At 38.9% G+C, this 18,000-nt stretch overlaps 3 protein-coding genes across 5 annotated transcripts; 1 reads left to right on the top strand and 2 right to left on the bottom strand.

Annotated features, from left to right (window-relative positions):
* Positions 1-266: 266 nt before the first annotated feature.
* Positions 267-2,003, bottom strand: foxd1 (forkhead box D1). Its single transcript, XM_061263792.1, has one exon. It carries the CDS (start codon positions 1,800-1,802, stop codon positions 786-788), a length of 1,017 nt encoding a protein of 338 aa, XP_061119776.1. The 5' UTR covers positions 1,803-2,003; the 3' UTR covers positions 267-785.
* Positions 2,004-6,397: 4,394 nt separating this feature from the next.
* Positions 6,398-10,888, top strand: btf3 (basic transcription factor 3). 3 transcript variants are annotated; one of them, XM_061263132.1, is made up of 6 exons: positions 6,398-6,554; positions 7,459-7,527; positions 7,776-7,889; positions 8,283-8,484; positions 9,533-9,589; positions 10,566-10,888. In XM_061263132.1, the coding sequence occupies exons 2-6, from the start codon at positions 7,459-7,461 to the stop codon at positions 10,610-10,612; spliced, it is 489 nt and encodes a 162-aa protein (XP_061119116.1). In that variant the 5' UTR covers positions 6,398-6,554; the 3' UTR covers positions 10,613-10,888. The 3 variants fall into 3 exon arrangements, with proteins under 3 accessions (XP_061119116.1, XP_061119117.1, XP_061119115.1); XM_061263133.1 differs by having other exon boundaries at positions 6,405-6,490; XM_061263131.1 differs by having other exon boundaries at positions 6,495-6,615.
* Positions 10,889-11,217: 329 nt separating this feature from the next.
* ankra2 (ankyrin repeat, family A (RFXANK-like), 2) lies at positions 11,218-17,038 on the bottom strand. The gene is made up of 9 exons (XM_061263130.1): positions 16,883-17,038; positions 15,771-16,153; positions 15,228-15,386; positions 15,073-15,138; positions 14,790-14,887; positions 14,193-14,318; positions 13,801-13,867; positions 13,105-13,185; positions 11,218-12,384 (listed from the first exon to the last, which is right to left on the bottom strand). Exons 2-9 carry the CDS (start codon positions 16,063-16,065, stop codon positions 12,329-12,331), a joined length of 948 nt encoding a protein of 315 aa, XP_061119114.1. The 5' UTR covers positions 16,066-16,153; positions 16,883-17,038; the 3' UTR covers positions 11,218-12,328.
* Positions 17,039-18,000: the final 962 nt, after the last annotated feature.

Here is an 18,000-nt window from a genome sequence, read left to right on the forward strand (position 1 = left end):
ACTTGTAGCCTAGTATATGACGTAGCCTATTTAGAAGTCCCTAGCTGTCTCGTGTCACGACAATATGAATAATGTATTTGCTCTGTTAAATAAGCCTTTGCAAGATCTTAAATTTCAACAAAGAGGCGTTTTATAAACTACATGTTGGTTACTAAACCAATAAGATCATGTCAAAGCAAACTTCATTTTTTTTTGTAAAACAATATTTATTCTTTTGAAAAACAAAACGTGTAAAAATATCACACTCCGATTATACAATACTTGCCAAAGAATTTACAATGTTTTATTACTGAAAAAAACACACTGCATATAAAGGTATTACTTTCACTTTAGTGTCTCTTCAATACAAATCACAAATTATAACAATAAAAAGTTTCAATTTGTTAACCTAGAAAATAATGGTGCTTTCACACACGCGCGCGCGCGCTCACACACACACACACACACACACACACACACACACACAAGAAATACATTGTTTTAGACACGTGACACAGTTTAACCTGTTAATAAAGCTGTTATCCTGAGACGTCCTAAACAGTGATGTATACGGATCACTTAATTATAATGAACAGAATGCAGAATGTGGGGAGAAATTAGATTCACACTAAAATGTCGGCCTATACATAAATATATTCGTATATATTTCACAGCATGAATATAGGCACAGATTGTGTTAATGTCCGTCATTCAGCTGCGTGTAACAAAAACATACAAAAATAATCCTACCTTCAATGAGGAGCTTTTGTGTTTTATTTTTTCATTTTATTTTGTAGCCTATGTGCCTAACAGCCATTAGTACCGTTGGCAATCCTGTTAGGAAAGTTCTCGACAGTGTGTAAAGCAGGTCCTTGGTGTAAGCTTGGCGGTAGTGGGGGCGATTGAGGAGTGAGAGACGATGGCAAAATTGGTACGATTGGAGAAGTCCGCGAGGAACAGTTAGCTGGACTCAGGGATCCCCCAATGATACTCTCTATTGAAAAGGGAGACCGCTGCGCTGGAGAATTTGATTTGGTAGCAGTCTGTATAGACGAAGGCAGATTGGGACTTAGTTGGGGGTAAAAGCGGGTTCTTGCCAGGTCAGTGGTTGTGGGCATTAGAGAAGGTGCAGGGATAATGGTTCCAGTATGCGAGTGCCTGGACTGCTGCTGCTGAAATGCGAAAAGCGCTGAATGTGTGTGGTAGGACTGCAGCTGAATCCCATATCCGCAGCCGTAGGGTCCGTAGCCATACGCCGCAGCCGGGATAAAACTGCCGTGATCCCGCAGCAGATCTGGTGTCTGTTGGCGTTTGAAGCGTTTCCGTCTCCTCAGAAAGCTTCCGTTGTCGAACATGTCTGCAGATTCCGGATCTAGCGTCCAGTAGTTACCCTTACCAGGGTTGCCGGGCTCCCTTGGTATCTTGACGAAGCAGTCGTTCAAAGACAAGTTGTGTCTGATGGAGTTCTGCCAAGCCGGGAACTTCTCTCGGTAATAAGGGAAGCGGTTGCTGATAAAATCACAGATCTCACTCAGCGTGAGTCTCTTTTTTGGACTTTGGAGGATAGCCATGGTGATTAAGGCAATGTAGGAATACGGGGGTTTAACTAAGGTGTTTTTGCTTGCTGGTTTGTACGGATCCCGGGTTGAAGAGCTATCCACGCATTGTGGGGACCCAGCCAAGAGGATATCGTCATGCATCTGAGCCACCTCGTCTACATATGACCGGGTCTGGTTGTCCCCATCCTCTCCCTCGCCGACCACATCGATATCAGTTTCTTCCGAAAGGATGGATGCATCGGACATCTCTGAGCTCAAAGTCATGGCTCACCGCTGTCAATTCCCAAAGCTACGGTGGAGATACAATTTGTATTGCCTTCTTTTAAAATAACTCATAGGGAATCGATGATGAAAAAGCAGAGACGCGACAAGCAACCCCTTTTCGCCAGTGCCATGTGTTCCTGGTGTTTTTCGAAGCTCAGCAACACATCATTACGCACCATCCGAAAGCAAACGTTTATTTTAAGTAGGTTATGAAAAGACCTTAAAAAGGCCAGGTCTGAATCCCAAAGAGGGCGGATCTTCATTCGCTCTATATACCAGTAAGATGATCACATGGGCAGGGGACGTCATAGGGCAATTGTGGAGAAGAAAAAAATAAATAAAGAAAGAAAATGGGTCTTTGAAAAATAACTGGAGTACCAGGGAAGATGAAAAAGTTCCCTTTATGGTGGTCATTTTGGTACATTGAAATGGTTAGTATATACCGGGTGTCCAAAAATGGTTATTTAAAAATACAGCAGAAGGAAAAGCATCCTGAACAAAGCAAATGATTAGTAGCTTGTAATTTATAAAGGGTATCATTAGAACCGAGGAAATGTAAGTTTGTGTAACAAATGGGACAGCGCTTAATTGACTTAATTTGAGAATTCAGACGATGTTATACCTTTAAACGAATTCACACCATACTACCTAGCTATACATTTTGCCATTTTAATTTTTTATATTTTTTACAGGCTGCATCTCCAGCCCTACTTAGCGTGATATGGTAGCTTTTAGCCTATGTTACCAAGATTATCCGCAAGCCATTTATAATGGAAATTTGTCGGCTGATAGTCTGTTATGGAGAAAGAACACGAACAAAGTGAACAAATTCAATAATTGTATCATTTCTCCAATTACCTAATTGCTATATCAAACAGCATGACTATTAGACCTAGGCTACATTTAGAAGAAGAAAAAAACACTATTTAGGCTAAATGACACCCGTCTTGGCTAAAAAGACGCTACAGTCGCAGTAGTATATTTCACAAACTATTTGCATTCAAGCAATCTAATACGATATATTCTGGGGGGTTTTTTCTTTGTTTTTTTTTGTTTTTTAATATTCTAAAGTATTCATTCGCCTAATCGTGTTTACTTTGGGAAAAGGGCTAATGTACAGTAAATATGACTTATGAAAACCTACATTTTCGATTGCAATTCATAATTTTGTCATTTAGCAGACGCGGTTAGACAAAGCGACTTAGCGCATTGCACGTGCAAACACCATAGCCTAAGAGATAGCTATGGACACAGGAAAGTTATAGGCCTATAATTGCAATGTAGCCTACGTGGCCCAAGATCTGTCAGATAAAGAGAGGGAAAGACTAGGTTTTTTTAACGGAATAAACACACAGTAATAAAACCGGGTTGTAAGGTGTTGGCTACACGCAGGCTATTCAACTAAAACGCATTGTGCTTTGAACCCTGAACATTTATCAAAGTCCTCCAGACCATTTTTTTTTGCTCACATAAACACCAGCATTACAACATATTTCAAAACACGAGAGGTTTAAGCACTTGTTCTGTTACTTGAACGGTTGAAACGGGGTATATCGAGAATACCAATTCTATTTTTTTAAACTTCCCTGTGAAATTTTTGTTTTGCTTCAAAAGTTTGATACTTTTAGTTAAACAATTCCCACGTGCCCATGCAATAAGTGCAAACCAGAGTGCTACAATGTGTGGTCTCCTCCATCTTTTTTACACGCTAACAGCAGACTTCAATATAATTTTAATCGACCTCAGGGAAACAATAGCCTACACAGATATACTCCCTGAGCATGCAAATGAACATGACTATTTAATGATATTGTTTTTTACTCTTTGTGTAAAGATGTATGCATATATGTGTACGCATGTCATATGTATCTGTATGCACGCAAGCATGTGTGTGTGTGCTTGATAATTTTCTTAGCCTGTAATCCGTAGGTTATAATCTGTTATTAGATATGATTTAGTCAAATATTGTTTTCAGCGATAAATCATATCATTATTAATATTTATACATTCATACACGATATGTTTTATTAATTAAAAATGATTTATTTCCGAGATATAGGGGAGGCGATGTTTTCTTGCATTTTAATGCAAACCTATAAGAATAAATATATTGTTTTGCCTGTGACGAAAATATTTTAAAAAGTCCCATTTTAAAAATGTGTGCTGCTTTTCAGCGCTTTGCAGGCGTAGGTAGGTGGATTGACAAGCGTATGGATACGCCCCTATAGTTGTCGTGGCTTTTGCAAGCAACACGGATCAATTACATATAAGAGAGGCAAAAGGACTTAATGTTAGTATATTCAACTGCTGTTAATTGATGTTTGACATCCAATTGTAAATCCTGTATCAAAACTTAATAATTAGCATTTTTTACGTTGCGTTTTTTTACCTTAACAACGCTGGCATTTTTTCCGTTTGGAGACCACCATCTAGTGGTATAAAGCAGTATGCTACTGAAGTTTCTCCTTACCAATCAGAAACCAATCCCCCACCACTATCAAAACACGAAGTAGTGTTCATTTGTTCAAGCGAACCATTAAATATTTCTGTTAAACAAGTCGAGACTTCTTCAAAGTACGAAATTTGTTTTCACAAAAGGAAAACATTTTGGAAGTGGTTTTTCGCATGAACAAAATGGCAATTTCTGAACGTAGGCCGTAATATTTAAATATTGGCATGGAAATATTTAATATGTTCTATTTGCTATGTTCCGAGTTTTTCCACAACTTATAATACATTGGCCATTGTCCAAAATTATCCCAGTTAACACTGTGCAACTCACTGACTAATGGAAAGACTATAAATTGTAGTCTAATAAAATTTACATTATCGATTAAAACAATACTTTAAGATTTAAATATAACAAATCCTTTCACCAACTTGTGTGTGTCTGTTTTACATCATTGCAACAAATATTGAATGCAATTTTCACGAATTACAATTGGTTGAGAATACAGTCAATGTCATATGGTTTAACTAAATTTACTATTCAATATTTATATTTCTGGGTTCAAAGTATAAAAATTAAATGGACTGCACATGCAGCTGATTTCAGTGCCGGGTAAATGAGAGAAAAAAAAAAAATGTATTGCCTATTTCTTGATGCTTTGCATAAAATAATTTTTTTTTAAAGGCTACACTACAGTAGCCTATACATGTCTTACATTATCTTATAAGTGTTTTGTCATAATCTGGAGCGGCTATGAATAAATTGGTACAGAGGTATATTTTCATGGAAAATGTTCATGGATCCAATGGAAAGCTCATCAAATCAACTTATTCAGTTAACTAATCAAACTTGGAATGAATGACAGTGTTTTTGCTGACTTAAACACTAGACTAAGTGTATTTCAATGCCAAGGGGTACCATCAAAGCACTAGCTCATTGGATTTCTTTCTTAAGATGTGACAAATCTGGTGAATTTCACCCTCACTTCATGGCCTGGGGTCTTGAGTGTGTTATTTATATTAACACATGAAAAAGAAGCAAAAGTAAACTTGTTTATAAAGTAATTTTAGGGCATTTTATAAAGATGTATGTGCACCACACACACACACACACACACACACACACACACACACACACACACACACATACACAAAAATGCAACTTCAAGACAGCAAAGTGCATATGTATCTGTATTTCATGTACTGTGCCACTTGGTGATGACCCTTCATTTGTCCTACAGTTAGCAGGCTACATCAGGTTTGCCTTGAGTTTTTTCTTGAGCTAACATTAACTGCAGTCATCCACAGGCAGCCATGTAGTTATAAGGACTTCTTTCTACACCACTAGGACATTAGTACTGCTGTTCATAGCATCAGTCAAATATAGCCTGTTTTCCCCAAGCACTGACAAAAGTCATTATAGACCATACTCTTCACAGGAGGCAGCCTGCAATTGACCAATAGTTCCAGGCAGCTTAACTATTTCTGTTTCATTGTTAAAGAGTCAGTCCTCTGGCTGAATAGGTGCCAGCACTATGCCTGCACCAGGTGCAAATGTACAGTAGTAATGGCAGCCAGCAGAATGAGCATTGGATAAAAGTTACTGGTTTTCTTAACTCTTTCAGTTTCAAGAATATGTGAACATTTCCCCCCTAACCCACAGAGAGGGGGAAACAAAGACAGATTTCCCCTTTATTTCTTGCACTCTTGAGCGTGAAAAACATCTTGGTCCAGGAAAAAAAATCATTAAACATAATTAAACATATTTAATTGACACTTGGTCCTCCAAGTAGTGGTAACTTCCAGTCAGGCATTATTATTCTATTTAAGACAAGATAAAATTATATGATTAATTTATTTTTATCCCATTCATAAGAATCAATGGGAGGGTATACATACAGAATAATTAAATACATTTCAATTGTATTGTCTTTTCAATGCAAACACATTTCTAAATAGTATTCCAAATGTATTTCAAAGTACAGTTCATTTCTTAGCAGGCCCTACTGATCATCTAGTTATACAAAAGCTGAGCCACCCATTAGTAAAGGAGGAATCCACCGATAATACACTAGTCCTACCTGAACATCTGATGACATGACAGTTAACTGGGCTCAGGCAAGATTTGGGACCACGGGACTTTCTGCGTGTGGGACGAATTAATTAACAGCCGTACGTCAGTTCCGTTCCGTCCTCTGGCTTCCTTCTTGCCCACGCGTGTATTCACTCCCTGTATACAGGTCAGTGCGGACCGCTAAAATACAACTTTTCCAGCACTATCACATCCACCCTGGACGGAGCAAGGTAAATAACACCTTGGTTAACGATGACGGCAGAAATTGTAGCCGTTGACCGAAAGGAAATGGTAAACAATCCTTGTTCATTCGCCGGGTTCGGATGACAGGCCACCAACTGAACTGCTTTTCTTTCGGCTAGCCATCGGCATGCAGCTCGCAAGCTGAACTAACATTATCATTAATGATAGTTCCATTCATTTTGACCAAGGACTGAGTATGGACAGTTATGAATCTTCTGATATTTTGGTAATATGACTTGTTAGCTAGCTATTATGTTTCAGACATCCAAGAAACGTATTAATTGCACTGTCTACAATTCACCTTGTAAGGAACTGTTATTGGTAGCCTAGTTAACTTATTTTACCTGCTGGCTCCGCTAAAGCTTGGCGACAGTTGAAGTGTCTGATCGTTGCCTAGCCAGCTAGCTATTGCTATTAAGGTAATGTCAACTGTAAGTTAGTACGACTGGCCAGCTAATATCAACGTTAGCTACTAACTTGGCGAATGGTAGCTGGTTAAAACGCGCTAGCTAGCATAGCAATCATGCAGCAAACAGTAATGGTTACGTTATCTATCTAGCAACTTTTGTATAGGTAGCTAGCAGGCTGTTTTCAGTCTTGGCTAGCTAATAGTTAAGATGCTAACTTAAATGTCTAAATTACCTACGCACCAACGGTTCGCTAATTAGCTTAGTTATATAACTAACTTGAAAATCTATAGCTAAGTTACCTTCTGTTTTTGCCATATTTATTCATCTAATTAGCTGGCAATTCTAATTTTGCTAACGTTAACTCTGTAGCTAGGATTGCATACCGATCATCTTAATTTTTAATCTCAAGGCGGACCTGATTTTACTAACTAACGTACGTATTACGATGAGACGAGTAAACAACCTGCTGTTTCCATTCCAGATGAAAGAGACAATCATGAACCAAGAAAAACTTGCCAAACTACAAGCACTGGTTCGCATTGGTGGAAAGGTAAGCGTTGTTTTAGTTGCATTTTTTTTTCTTAACGCTGCTGCAGTTTTCTAATCTGCATAGGCTATGTGGTGTACAACGTTTACATTTGCTTTACGTGTAAGTTAGCTAAATGAAACTTGGCGACAGGACACGATTGGTATTTAGGAACAGCACATACTGGCGGTCTTCACCATTTCCTTTGAGATAATGTACTTGATAATTGTGAAATCAGTAAAATCCTCTTAATTTTGAATCACCTTTTTCAGGGTACAGCACGTAGAAAGAAGAAGGTTGTGCACAGGACAGCAACTGCAGATGACAAGAAGCTTCAGTTTTCCTTGAAGAAACTAGGCGTCAACAACATCTCTGGCATTGAAGAGGTAGCAGTTTACAGTGTTTCTCGTTCTTGTACTGATGTACCAGGAAGGGTGTTGACTTTAGCTTACAGACACCATGGCACTCAAAAAGTATGAAACACAAGAAGGAAAAGCTCTGTTTATAATCCGGCAATTGCTTATTCGTGTATGCTTTGCTTACCCCTTATTGCGCGTTATACAGTTCCTTTATCATCCATGCTTACATGTCCCTGAATTGCCCATTTTGTGTTGCTGTAATGAAGTGATTGGCATTCCTATCACCTTCAGTTTTAGAATGCATAACTTGTATTTCTGATAGTATATATGCCATTTTGGGCCATAATGGTCAGCTCTGTTCCCCAGCTGTAGCCCGTCAAGTTTGGCCCATTTGTAACCATGTTCTATCCTATGCCTTAGGTGAACATGTTCACAAACCAGGGGACAGTGATCCACTTCAACAACCCAAAAGTGCAGGCATCTCTGGCTGCAAACACCTTCACCATCACAGGGCATGCTGAGACCAAGCAGCTGACAGAGATGCTGCCCAGCATCCTCAACCAGCTGGGGGCCGACAGCCTGACCAGCCTCAGGAGGCTCGCAGAGGCCCTGCCACGGCAGAGTGAGTGTGGATGAAGGCTTTGGATCCTCCCTCTGATCTTCTGTTGGGACTGCATATCGGGTGATAGGCTGTTCTGAATGAGCCGTATAGATTGGGAATAATCTCTTACCGTGCTCTTTGGCAAAATGGAAAACGGATGTGTTGCACAGGCACCTCTTATTGAACCCAAGGACAGAACGAGAGCACTTTGATCTAGTGTGAAATAAATTACGTGTAACAGTTTTTTACTCATGGGGCAGCTGTAACCATATCTGAAAAATGATGTGAACTGTTTTTTAGAAAAAGTATCCAACTTGAGTGTGCTTACTTGGGGATTGGACCTGTTTATATCACAGAGAAAATGGTTGCACAACCCTCATGGGATGGTCTCATTGAAAAATCTCTGCGCTCCTCAAATCTCTCTTCGAACTATTAAAGACTTGGAATCCAGATTCCAATAGCAAAAATGCCTTTCCATTGTGTTTCCTGCAACCTGAGCTGTAATATTCAGTAATGTTACATTGAATACTGTGCCTGTGCTTTCTGTACAGCCCCGAGGCTCGAGTTTTTCACAAAATAGCTGTACTGCATGTTACCTTTGTCTGCTTCCTTGATGTGGTTTTATGTGTAGCTGGTTTTTCTGTTCCCTTTTCTGTTTTTTATTCCTGCCAATATAAGTATACAAGTTAGGTCACCACCTGGTGTCTAAAAAGCATTGGTAAATTCAGGGTGTACTAATGGCTATTAGTTCTCACATTAAAGCCGTTAATTTAGCCAACCCCAAACCATTTAATTGCTACAGAAGACAATCGACTTGTTGGACCCACCCAATTTAGCCACCCACAAGTAGTATTAATAAGGACTTCGGTGTGAAAACAAACTCAAGCCTGTGTCAAATTGGGATAATGTCAGCTCATGTTTTTAAATGGTTGCAAACTTTCAATGCTTTATATGATTGTGTGATGAAAGATATGACCATTGTAATCACTAAGACAAGGCTTTGAATTGACTTTTGGAGAGTGTTTTTCTTCCAGACACAAATTAACTTCATTCTTTTTTTCTGGAACAGCTGATGAGGGAAAGGCATCAGTTGTAGCTGGGGAGGAAGATGACGACGACGTTCCAGGTGAGATGTCTCCATTCTTTTGGTCTTTTTGTGTGTTTAACACCCATTAGTTAGCCATCACTGAACATCAAGTGATTTCCCCCCTGAATTCCAGACATTCATGGGTTTACAACGCATGTTGTTTTTAGGGAGTACAAACTAAAATGTTATAATATAAATATGTAATTTGGGACATTGTTCTATAATGGGGCGAAGCAATGTAAAACAACAAAATACTTTAGTTCACTTGTCATTAAAGGTAATCTACATTTTATATGGCAGATCCACTTCTGAAGGTTTGTTACCATACCTTTGTTAGCAATTTCACAATTTTCTTTTTGGAGAATAAAATCATACAAAAACAGTGTTATGAGTAACTGCAATGCCAGCAGTGGAAGACTCACAGCTCGGTGGTTTTCGCACTCTCTGGTGGCAGGTGAAGTGCTGAACACATGAGGTTGCCATTACAATTACAGTATCAACAGGCTCTGCTTTTGCATCGGCTCACATGGTCATCCTGAAACGGGAGATTTCCGTTTTCACATCACACATATGATGCCTGGTATACCAGGGGGCAGTGTGTGTGTTACAGGTATAATCAGCACCACTGTCATTGTTAATTGAGGTAAAGGTTTCTCTCCAAGAAATCCAGTTCAGGCTCCTCAAGTTTGAGTTTCTGTGCTTCAAATTTCCATTTAACCAAAAAATAATAAAATGAACCAAACAAGTTTAACCATACAAATGTCCCAGAGCCTCAATGGTACAATTTGTACAGCTGTAAAGTTTAAAATTGTGGTCATCATCACTAACAAAATGAGGAAATTAATACCCTCATTATATGAAATAGGAGCAGAGGGATACATTAAGTAACACAACTTGATCCTGTTACAGATAAATGCATAGAATTTTTCTCTAAAAGAGGTCTGTGTGAGTTCATGGGAAAGATGGCTGTGAAAAAGAAGTTCTGACAGTTTTTTTTTATTTTTTTTTCTTACAGATCTTGTAGAGAATTTTGACGAGGCTTCAAAGGATGAAGCGAACTAAATAAAATGTGGTTCAGATCTGAAATATGGGGTTCACAAGTTGTCAGGGTGGGGCACTGTTTTGTATATACCACCCTTCTCCATGAATGTTTTTTTCAATATACTACACTGATGGCCGTTTGTATGCAGAATATCCTTGATACACTTTTGGGGATTCTGTGATTTTTGCTGCTATTGCTCCGTTGCCAAATACAGCCCCCTTGCAGCCTTACTGAAATGAGCACATGTGGAATAAACGCTTGCATTTGACAAATAAGCATTAAAAAATTACCGAACATTGTTATTCCCCATTCATATTTTTCCAGAGCCGTTTAAAATGAAAATTCGTCCCAATCAAACAATAACTCTAAAAATTGCAATAATTGTTTTTGTTGGCCTTTTTCAATGAATTATGTGATTTTGTTCTCATGTTTCTGGATCATGAAGTACACGTATCGATGTCTGTGGTTCACCTAAAACAAACACTGGCACTGGTGTACAAGAACAGTGTGCTCTTACATCTTGATCATTTCCATATTCTACATCAATTCTTTGGAAACCAGGCGCAACATGAATGTAGATGTTGAAATGCGCGGTAAAGGTGCTAGAATTCACATGTAGAGCACAAACCTGAAAAGCGGTGCCGTTTTATTGCCGAAAGCAATATAAAGGACAGTAGAAAATGTTCTGGTTACCTTGGTGTTGTGACAAAAACCAAAGTAAATTTTGAGGTTACACCATATGCTGTGCTTCTTAAAAGATCTCTGTGGAAAGCATGCATTCATACTCCCTGTTTAACAGTTCCAGTTACTTTCGTGTCAACAGCAATGGTGCTGGGAAAGCTCAAGCGTTTGTGCAGAAGCATGCGGTGGCACGGAAAACCAAAGAGAATCATAAAGCTCTTCAGTGAAAAAACAAAACGGTCCTTATGGATTATATCAAAATGGTTTATAAGACCAAAATAACACACAAGTGGCAATTACATCAAAGTGATGGGAAGCCATAAAACAGACTGGGTCAGCAATGGACCTCAGCGTCCTTCCTTCTACTGACAACAAGAAATGAGGAAAGTATGTTATTGTCCTTGCAAATTCACATCTTGTAAAACTAACCACAATATCTTTGTTATTCTTTGTGTGAGTTATTTGGTTTGCCTAAAGGCAAAATGGGTGAAGTAATCACAAACATTAACCCATGAAACAAACAGAAAATGGCATCAGTTTTTTTTTTGACAAAATTCTTTTGACAATTTATCTGAAATGTGTGCATGTATTACAAGGGGAGAGAAGCTTATTTATTCATGTTTTGGCATGCGTTTGCGTTTTAAAAACAGGCTGTCTCCTCTACTTTTCTAAACAAGTAACAAAAATAGGGGGGATTCATTCACAAATACCTTATGAAGGTTCCTAAATAAATAAATTAAAGGAACTGTACATTCATAATTCACATAATGGGAATAAACAAAAACCCATACATGCCAATTACATCACATAACACTTGTAAATAAATGAACAAAAACAAGTTTGACCTTATTGCAGGGAATCCTCACAATAAAACTCTTGCATGCGTCAACTGACATCAGCTTGGTACGGGAGGTACTGCTGCACAAATGAACACAAAAAACCCTACATAAAACAAACACGTTACCTATTGGGCTGGATGTAAGTCCATGAAAAATGATGCATTCGTAGATGTATCAGTATCCACATTGATGTGCAGTCGCATTCATGTGCTGGCGTCATTCTTTAATGCCTTGTAGAAGTTTCAGCAGATGGGCTTCCATGACCTGTTGAACTAAGGAAACAACAGAAATGTATGGGAAATGAAACTATTCTGAGCATCTTCCAAATCTGCAAAAGTCGATAGAGATATGGAAAAAAAACAGACTGTAGAATATGTTATTTCCATTTGCTGAAGAGTGAATAATGAAAAATATTTGCAGGATAGATTTGGAACATTTATATTCATATGATCTAAATGGTACCCTCTTAAATTATTAACACTCTTGATAAAGCATGAGTAATAAAGGCAGTAAACAGTACAGATAATGAACTATTCTGTGTACTCAGAGTAAAATGATATTCCTCTATACTAATACAGTTGTCAGAAGATCACAGGAAAGTTAGCCATTCTTGATGCAGGCTAACCAAACAATATTAAGTCATGAAAGCTTATCTGGAAGTCAAAACAATCAGATTCCACAGCATATTACATCACGTCTGGGCTCCCAGTATTCTGGCCAGCGAAGTACATTGCTGATCTCTGGCAGGTATCACAAAGCTGACATCTGCGTCTCAAGACTCAAATGAAGAAAATCCTTTGGTTGTATTTCTTTGAATAATTTTGTCGAAAACCAGACAGCCGTATCAAATCTGGGGAGGCCAGTACTGAATTCATGCCATGAACATTAAAATCAGGTGTCTCAAATGAAGCTAATGTGCAGTCCTGGTACAGCTATTTGCAAAAGCTGGGCAACTATGGGAATATAGTGTCAATAAAGCAAGATACACTTACCATTCCTGTGGCCCATTGCTACTGCCATGTCCATAGCATTGAAGCCAGAGTCAGACTCCATGGTGGGATCTGCTCCACTCTCTGCAGTGAACGGAGTGAAAACCCTGAAAATATCTCTCAAAAGCTCCAATGTGGCCAGGATTCAATAACGTCAATAAATCAACCCAACTCTAAATGTGTTAAACTATTCTGCTATAAGCTATTTCAGCTCTTAAAAATAAGCAGACAAACACTCACATTGTCAATCCTTTCTAATAATGTTTAGATTGAAATTAGCTCATTGCGTTTTTTTTTGCAATTGGTAGACAAGTAATTCAGACGACATGCAATATAATTGGGGGGCCTGCATTTTGGTCAGCTGGATCTATTAGAAAGATGCGTTGAACACAAAACATTGAACACATGCTCTGTGATGCCACAGCGCCCCCTTGTGTCAGTTCTGCATCGGCAGCCAGCCTGAGATCATGCGCTCTTTGAACGTTAGAAAATAATTCTGGCGGCTCTGAATACTCAAGAGAAGACTCTTTAAGAATTCAAATTTCAACGTATGCAATAGGCACCATTAACATCATATATATGTTGAATGCATATTTCCAACAGCTCTTCCGTCCAACACATTTTCCAACAATGCGGATGTTTGCTATATTCAAATAAGTAATAATAACCATGAATAATTGAAAAGTTTCTGGTCTATACCTAGAAGGATTTCCACACAACGGACATGGTTTCCGTGAACTGCATACAGCAAAGGAGCTCCTCCATTCTGAAATACAGAAATCACTCAGTACTTCTCTGGCCAACTGTAGACACTATTACCAGCAATACAATTATGGTAACTGTGCATTCCAACAATACTTAGCAAGATGAAATATCATTTGGATCTCAATTTGCTCAATATACATCATCATCACAAGGGTTAGGCCACAGGGAATTATTTTAATAGTTTAAATAGTATCTTATAAAAAAACTTGAACAGCATAGCAACCCATCAGATGGACAGCAGAATATTTCACAGGAAAAAATAGTTATCAGCTGAACTCTATTCTCCAGGGCTTTGGTTTGCTATGAACACAAGAGTGGACTCTTACCCAGTCGTACTCGTTGACATCGACACCACAGTCAATGAGCATCTTCACAATGTCAGTATAGCCCTTACTGCAAGCCAGAGACAGGGCACTCTCTCTGCCCTTAGCCAGGATGTTGGGGTCTGCCCCCTATTGAGCAAAACAAGCAGTACAGAACAAGGACCACTTTTAATTATGTACAAATTATTTGTACAAATTATGTGTCTATAAAAACCCAGGGCTCTGAATCAGTAATTAATTGATTTATTATTTACATATACACTCAGTGACTACTTCAACTTATTTTTTGGCTTATTGGTATTCCACTGCTGTAGCCCATCCACTTCAAGGTTCCATGTGTTGTGTGCAGTTTCAGAGATACTCAAAACACCCTGTCTGGCACCAACAATCCACGGCCCATTCTGATGTTTGGTCTGGAAAATAACTGAACCTCTTGACCTGCATGCATTTAGTTGCTGCCATGAGTGGCTGATCAGATATTTGCATTAACAAGTTGGTGTACACGTGTACTTAATAAAGTGTTCGCTGGGTAACACACACACACACACACGCACGCACACATACAAACACAAACACACGCAGACAGGGTGTATTCCTCACATTCTGCAGCAGGAACTCCACCACAGCAATCTGTCCGTGTGCAGCAGCCCACATCAGCGGAGTGAATCCTTCCTCGTCTTGCAGGTTTATCACAGACTCTGTTCAGAAACGCAAGCACACAACTCCCAAGTTTATCACAGACTAGGGGTGATACGGCCAAAATTTAATATCTCAATAACGATATATATCACCTTACCATTCACAATAATTATAGGACTTTAGTAAGTGCATAATATATATTTAAAAAATTCAACCCACTGCACTGTGGTGTAGAAATACTCACCTTGCTCAATCCTGCTTGCCAGGAACACCATTTCCCCTTGAGCAGCAAGCTGATGAATGGACAGAGCTGAAATGATAGACAACAAATATCACATTAAAAATACTAAAAGGAGGCAGGAAAGCCACTGGCACTGCATTGAAAGGCGGGACACTCACAGTGCACCAGGAGTGGCGTTGAGGACACTTCGTTGCCGCGGTGCTTGTTGGTGAGCGTGGTGGACTGTTTGATAGGGGAGAAGTGTTTGGTGGTGGATGGGGTGTATACATGTCGCACTTGGATGCCAGGTGATGGAGACGTCTGAATGTTGCACTCCGCTGAGGATAAAGAGAAAGGAAACCTTACCAGATAGATCTAAAGCTTGGCAAGGCAAACGTATTTGTGGTGGCGCCAATGATTAGTGCATGCCATTCTACAACAGTGAGTCCTGTGCAACAAAGGACAAAACATACAGAATGCAATAATAAAAGTTTGGTTAAATAAATTCCAGGCATGTACAGTGCAGTCCGTAAATATTCAGAGAGTTTTTATTATTTTGGCTCTGTACTCCAGCATGAAGCAATGAATATATTCTGGGCTGGAGTACAGGGTCAAAGGAACATAAATTAGACCACTGTCCAAATACGGTCCTCACAGTAAGCAATATGAACAAATTGTACACTTTCTGTCACCTGCAACAGGCTAAATGTTATAGTATCTACCTTTAAACAAGACAGATGCCACCTCCAAATCAGAGTTGACTTGATCCTGAATGTTCTTGCTATCCTCTTCATTGAGTGACTTGACAAAGCGGGAGCAGACGTTCATATCAAAGCGGTTCGGCAGGATGAATTTAATCCCCATGGCAACGTTCTGGGATCCTCCTTCATCCCCACTCACTCCCCCCACTTGATGCTCGGCCTTGATAGCTGCCATGTCTGGCAATACACAGATCCCCTCCATCTCCTCAGAGGCCAGCTGGCACTCTGTGCTCCCATCACCTGAGGTCACATCCATCCCGAATGATACCTCCAGGTCAAAGGTGAGCTCCTTTCTAAAGTCTGTTCACCACAAAGAGGCGTCCATGGGTTGCACTCGTGGAATCCTTCAACACAAAACATGTTGATTTAAACATGATTTACTCCCCCAAACATGTTTTTAAAAAGATATGGTTAACCAGCGGGTGAGCTAACGATGTCTGACAGTTATATAGCTATACCTATATTGGCCATTGTTAGCTTGCTTGGTTATTTTACATCTTAAATTCACAGTTGCTAAGTTAGTTGTTTTTTTTAATATCCCTGAGCCAGTGTATGAAAAAGCTAGCGAACACTAGCTACCGATTCCGCAGTAACTTACTACACAACCTGCATGCACTTGGCACAGGCTACATGCGAGGTATAAGCTTTAACTAGCTAAGATAGCTAACGCTAACACTTAAGAAGCAAGCTCCTCAATCACCATAATGCAATATTAGCGAGCAGGCTAGCGTTATTCATACTGTAACGTATTTGGGTCATTGTAATAACTATTAGCTGTAGCCAGCAAGTCATTGAGTAGTTAGCAGCTAGTATTTAGCTAACTAACGTTACTAGTTTGCTGGCCAGATAGCCACCTATGAATATGTCAAAAATTAGCTTCAGAATAAAAATAATCTAGTCTAGCTCTAACGTTGTTAGCTAGCCAGCTAGTCATCACCGGTAAAACGTTAAGTTAACTTAGCTACAAATCACAACAATCTAGTGAGCTAGCTAATTATTGTTATGGACATCGAAATTCAACAGAGATTTTCGACACGGGAGGGATAAAGAAAATGTAGCAGTAAATTACTCACCCAACTGCTGTTTAAATGCCTGAAATGCTGTACATTGTGCCGTCTGTTGTTATTTTGATTCCGACTGTCTGTCAACGTCACTTGCTGTATAAATAAAGTTTATTGAAACATGCTTACGTCGTTCATGAACAATAAAGTATTTCAAAGCGGAAGTACTAACCTGGTAAAATGGCTACGCTCACCTCTGGGGAGATCATAGCATCAACACGATAGCGAATAGTTAATAGAAAAATTCGATTAAGCTAGGACGATATTATGGTTTGTCATTTTTAGAAAAATAAAGCTTACAAGTCGTAACCAAAGCAGAAAGTCACCATGCAAGGAAGTCATTTTCTTATATATATGCGTGTGCTGAAAATGTATCTTTACCCTTGATTTCATTTGGGATACATAAGCTAACATACATAAGTCTGTTAACTAACTACCAGTATTTACTTAAAACAGTAATTTCAGTGATTTTTAAAAAATCTCCAAACTGTTGAAGTTAAGGACACAAATGGTGATAGAATCCAGGCTTTTGTCATTAATTTAGTTAAGAGCTTGTGTGCTCAGTCAACCTACCCTGTATAAATAATGATTAATACATTAAAATAGGCTTCATAAGGCACAGGCCTAGCCATGGGGTTGACATGTTCTCTTTTGTATGCAGACTATTGTATAACAATGTGCAATTATACGTTCATTTTCTTCCCTGGTTAAAGCTGCCAAATATTTATTGTAATCTGTCCTATATTTGAAAGGACTGGACCCTATTAATATGGTTTTTGTATCTGCCCAGATGACAGAATTTGCTGAAATCTCAGTTATTCACTTAATTCAAATTGTATTAACTATTAACTGCAGAACATGGGTGAATTCATAGGAACTTAAGCAATGCAAGTGTATGTCAAAGTAGGGCAATGTTAGTTGAAAAGTTAGATCTATGACAAACAATCTGTATTTTTTTTCAGACTTGGATGATTTAGATTTGAGAGATTTCCTTGGTGTAATTTCATGCAGTACGCATCTTTACATTTTCATCATTTTGGTCCTATAAATGCTCATGATGGTGTCAAATACTTTTACTTTACTGAGCTTGTCTGGTGCATTGGAAGGAAGTAAGAATGAAAGTGTATGAA

Source organism: Conger conger, chromosome 12, assembly GCF_963514075.1.
Source record: "Conger conger chromosome 12, fConCon1.1, whole genome shotgun sequence".
Lineage (NCBI taxonomy): Eukaryota > Metazoa > Chordata > Actinopteri > Anguilliformes > Congridae > Conger > Conger conger.

Bases quoted from the DNA above. Each gene is read 5' to 3' on its own strand.
- btf3 (XM_061263131.1), top strand. From the start codon at position 6,577: ATGACGGCAGAAATTGTAGCCGTTGACCGAAAGGAAATG. The intron at 7,528-7,775 runs GTAAGCGTTGTT...CACCTTTTTCAG, and splicing joins TGGTTCGCATTGGTGGAAAG to GGTACAGCACGTAGAAAGAA. The intron at 8,485-9,532 runs GTGAGTGTGGAT...TTTCTGGAACAG, and splicing joins AGAGGCCCTGCCACGGCAGA to CTGATGAGGGAAAGGCATCA.
- foxd1 (XM_061263792.1), bottom strand. From the start codon at position 1,802: ATGACTTTGAGCTCAGAGATGTCCGATGCATCCATCCTTTCGGAAGAA.
- ankra2 (XM_061263130.1), bottom strand. From the start codon at position 16,065: ATGGATGTGACCTCAGGTGATGGGAGCACAGAGTGCCAGCTGGCCTCT. The intron at 15,387-15,770 runs GTAGATACTATA...CTTTATCCTCAG, and splicing joins GGCATCTGTCTTGTTTAAAG to CGGAGTGCAACATTCAGACG. The intron at 12,385-13,104 runs GTAAGTGTATCT...TTGTTTCCTTAG, and splicing joins AGCAATGGGCCACAGGAATG to TTCAACAGGTCATGGAAGCC.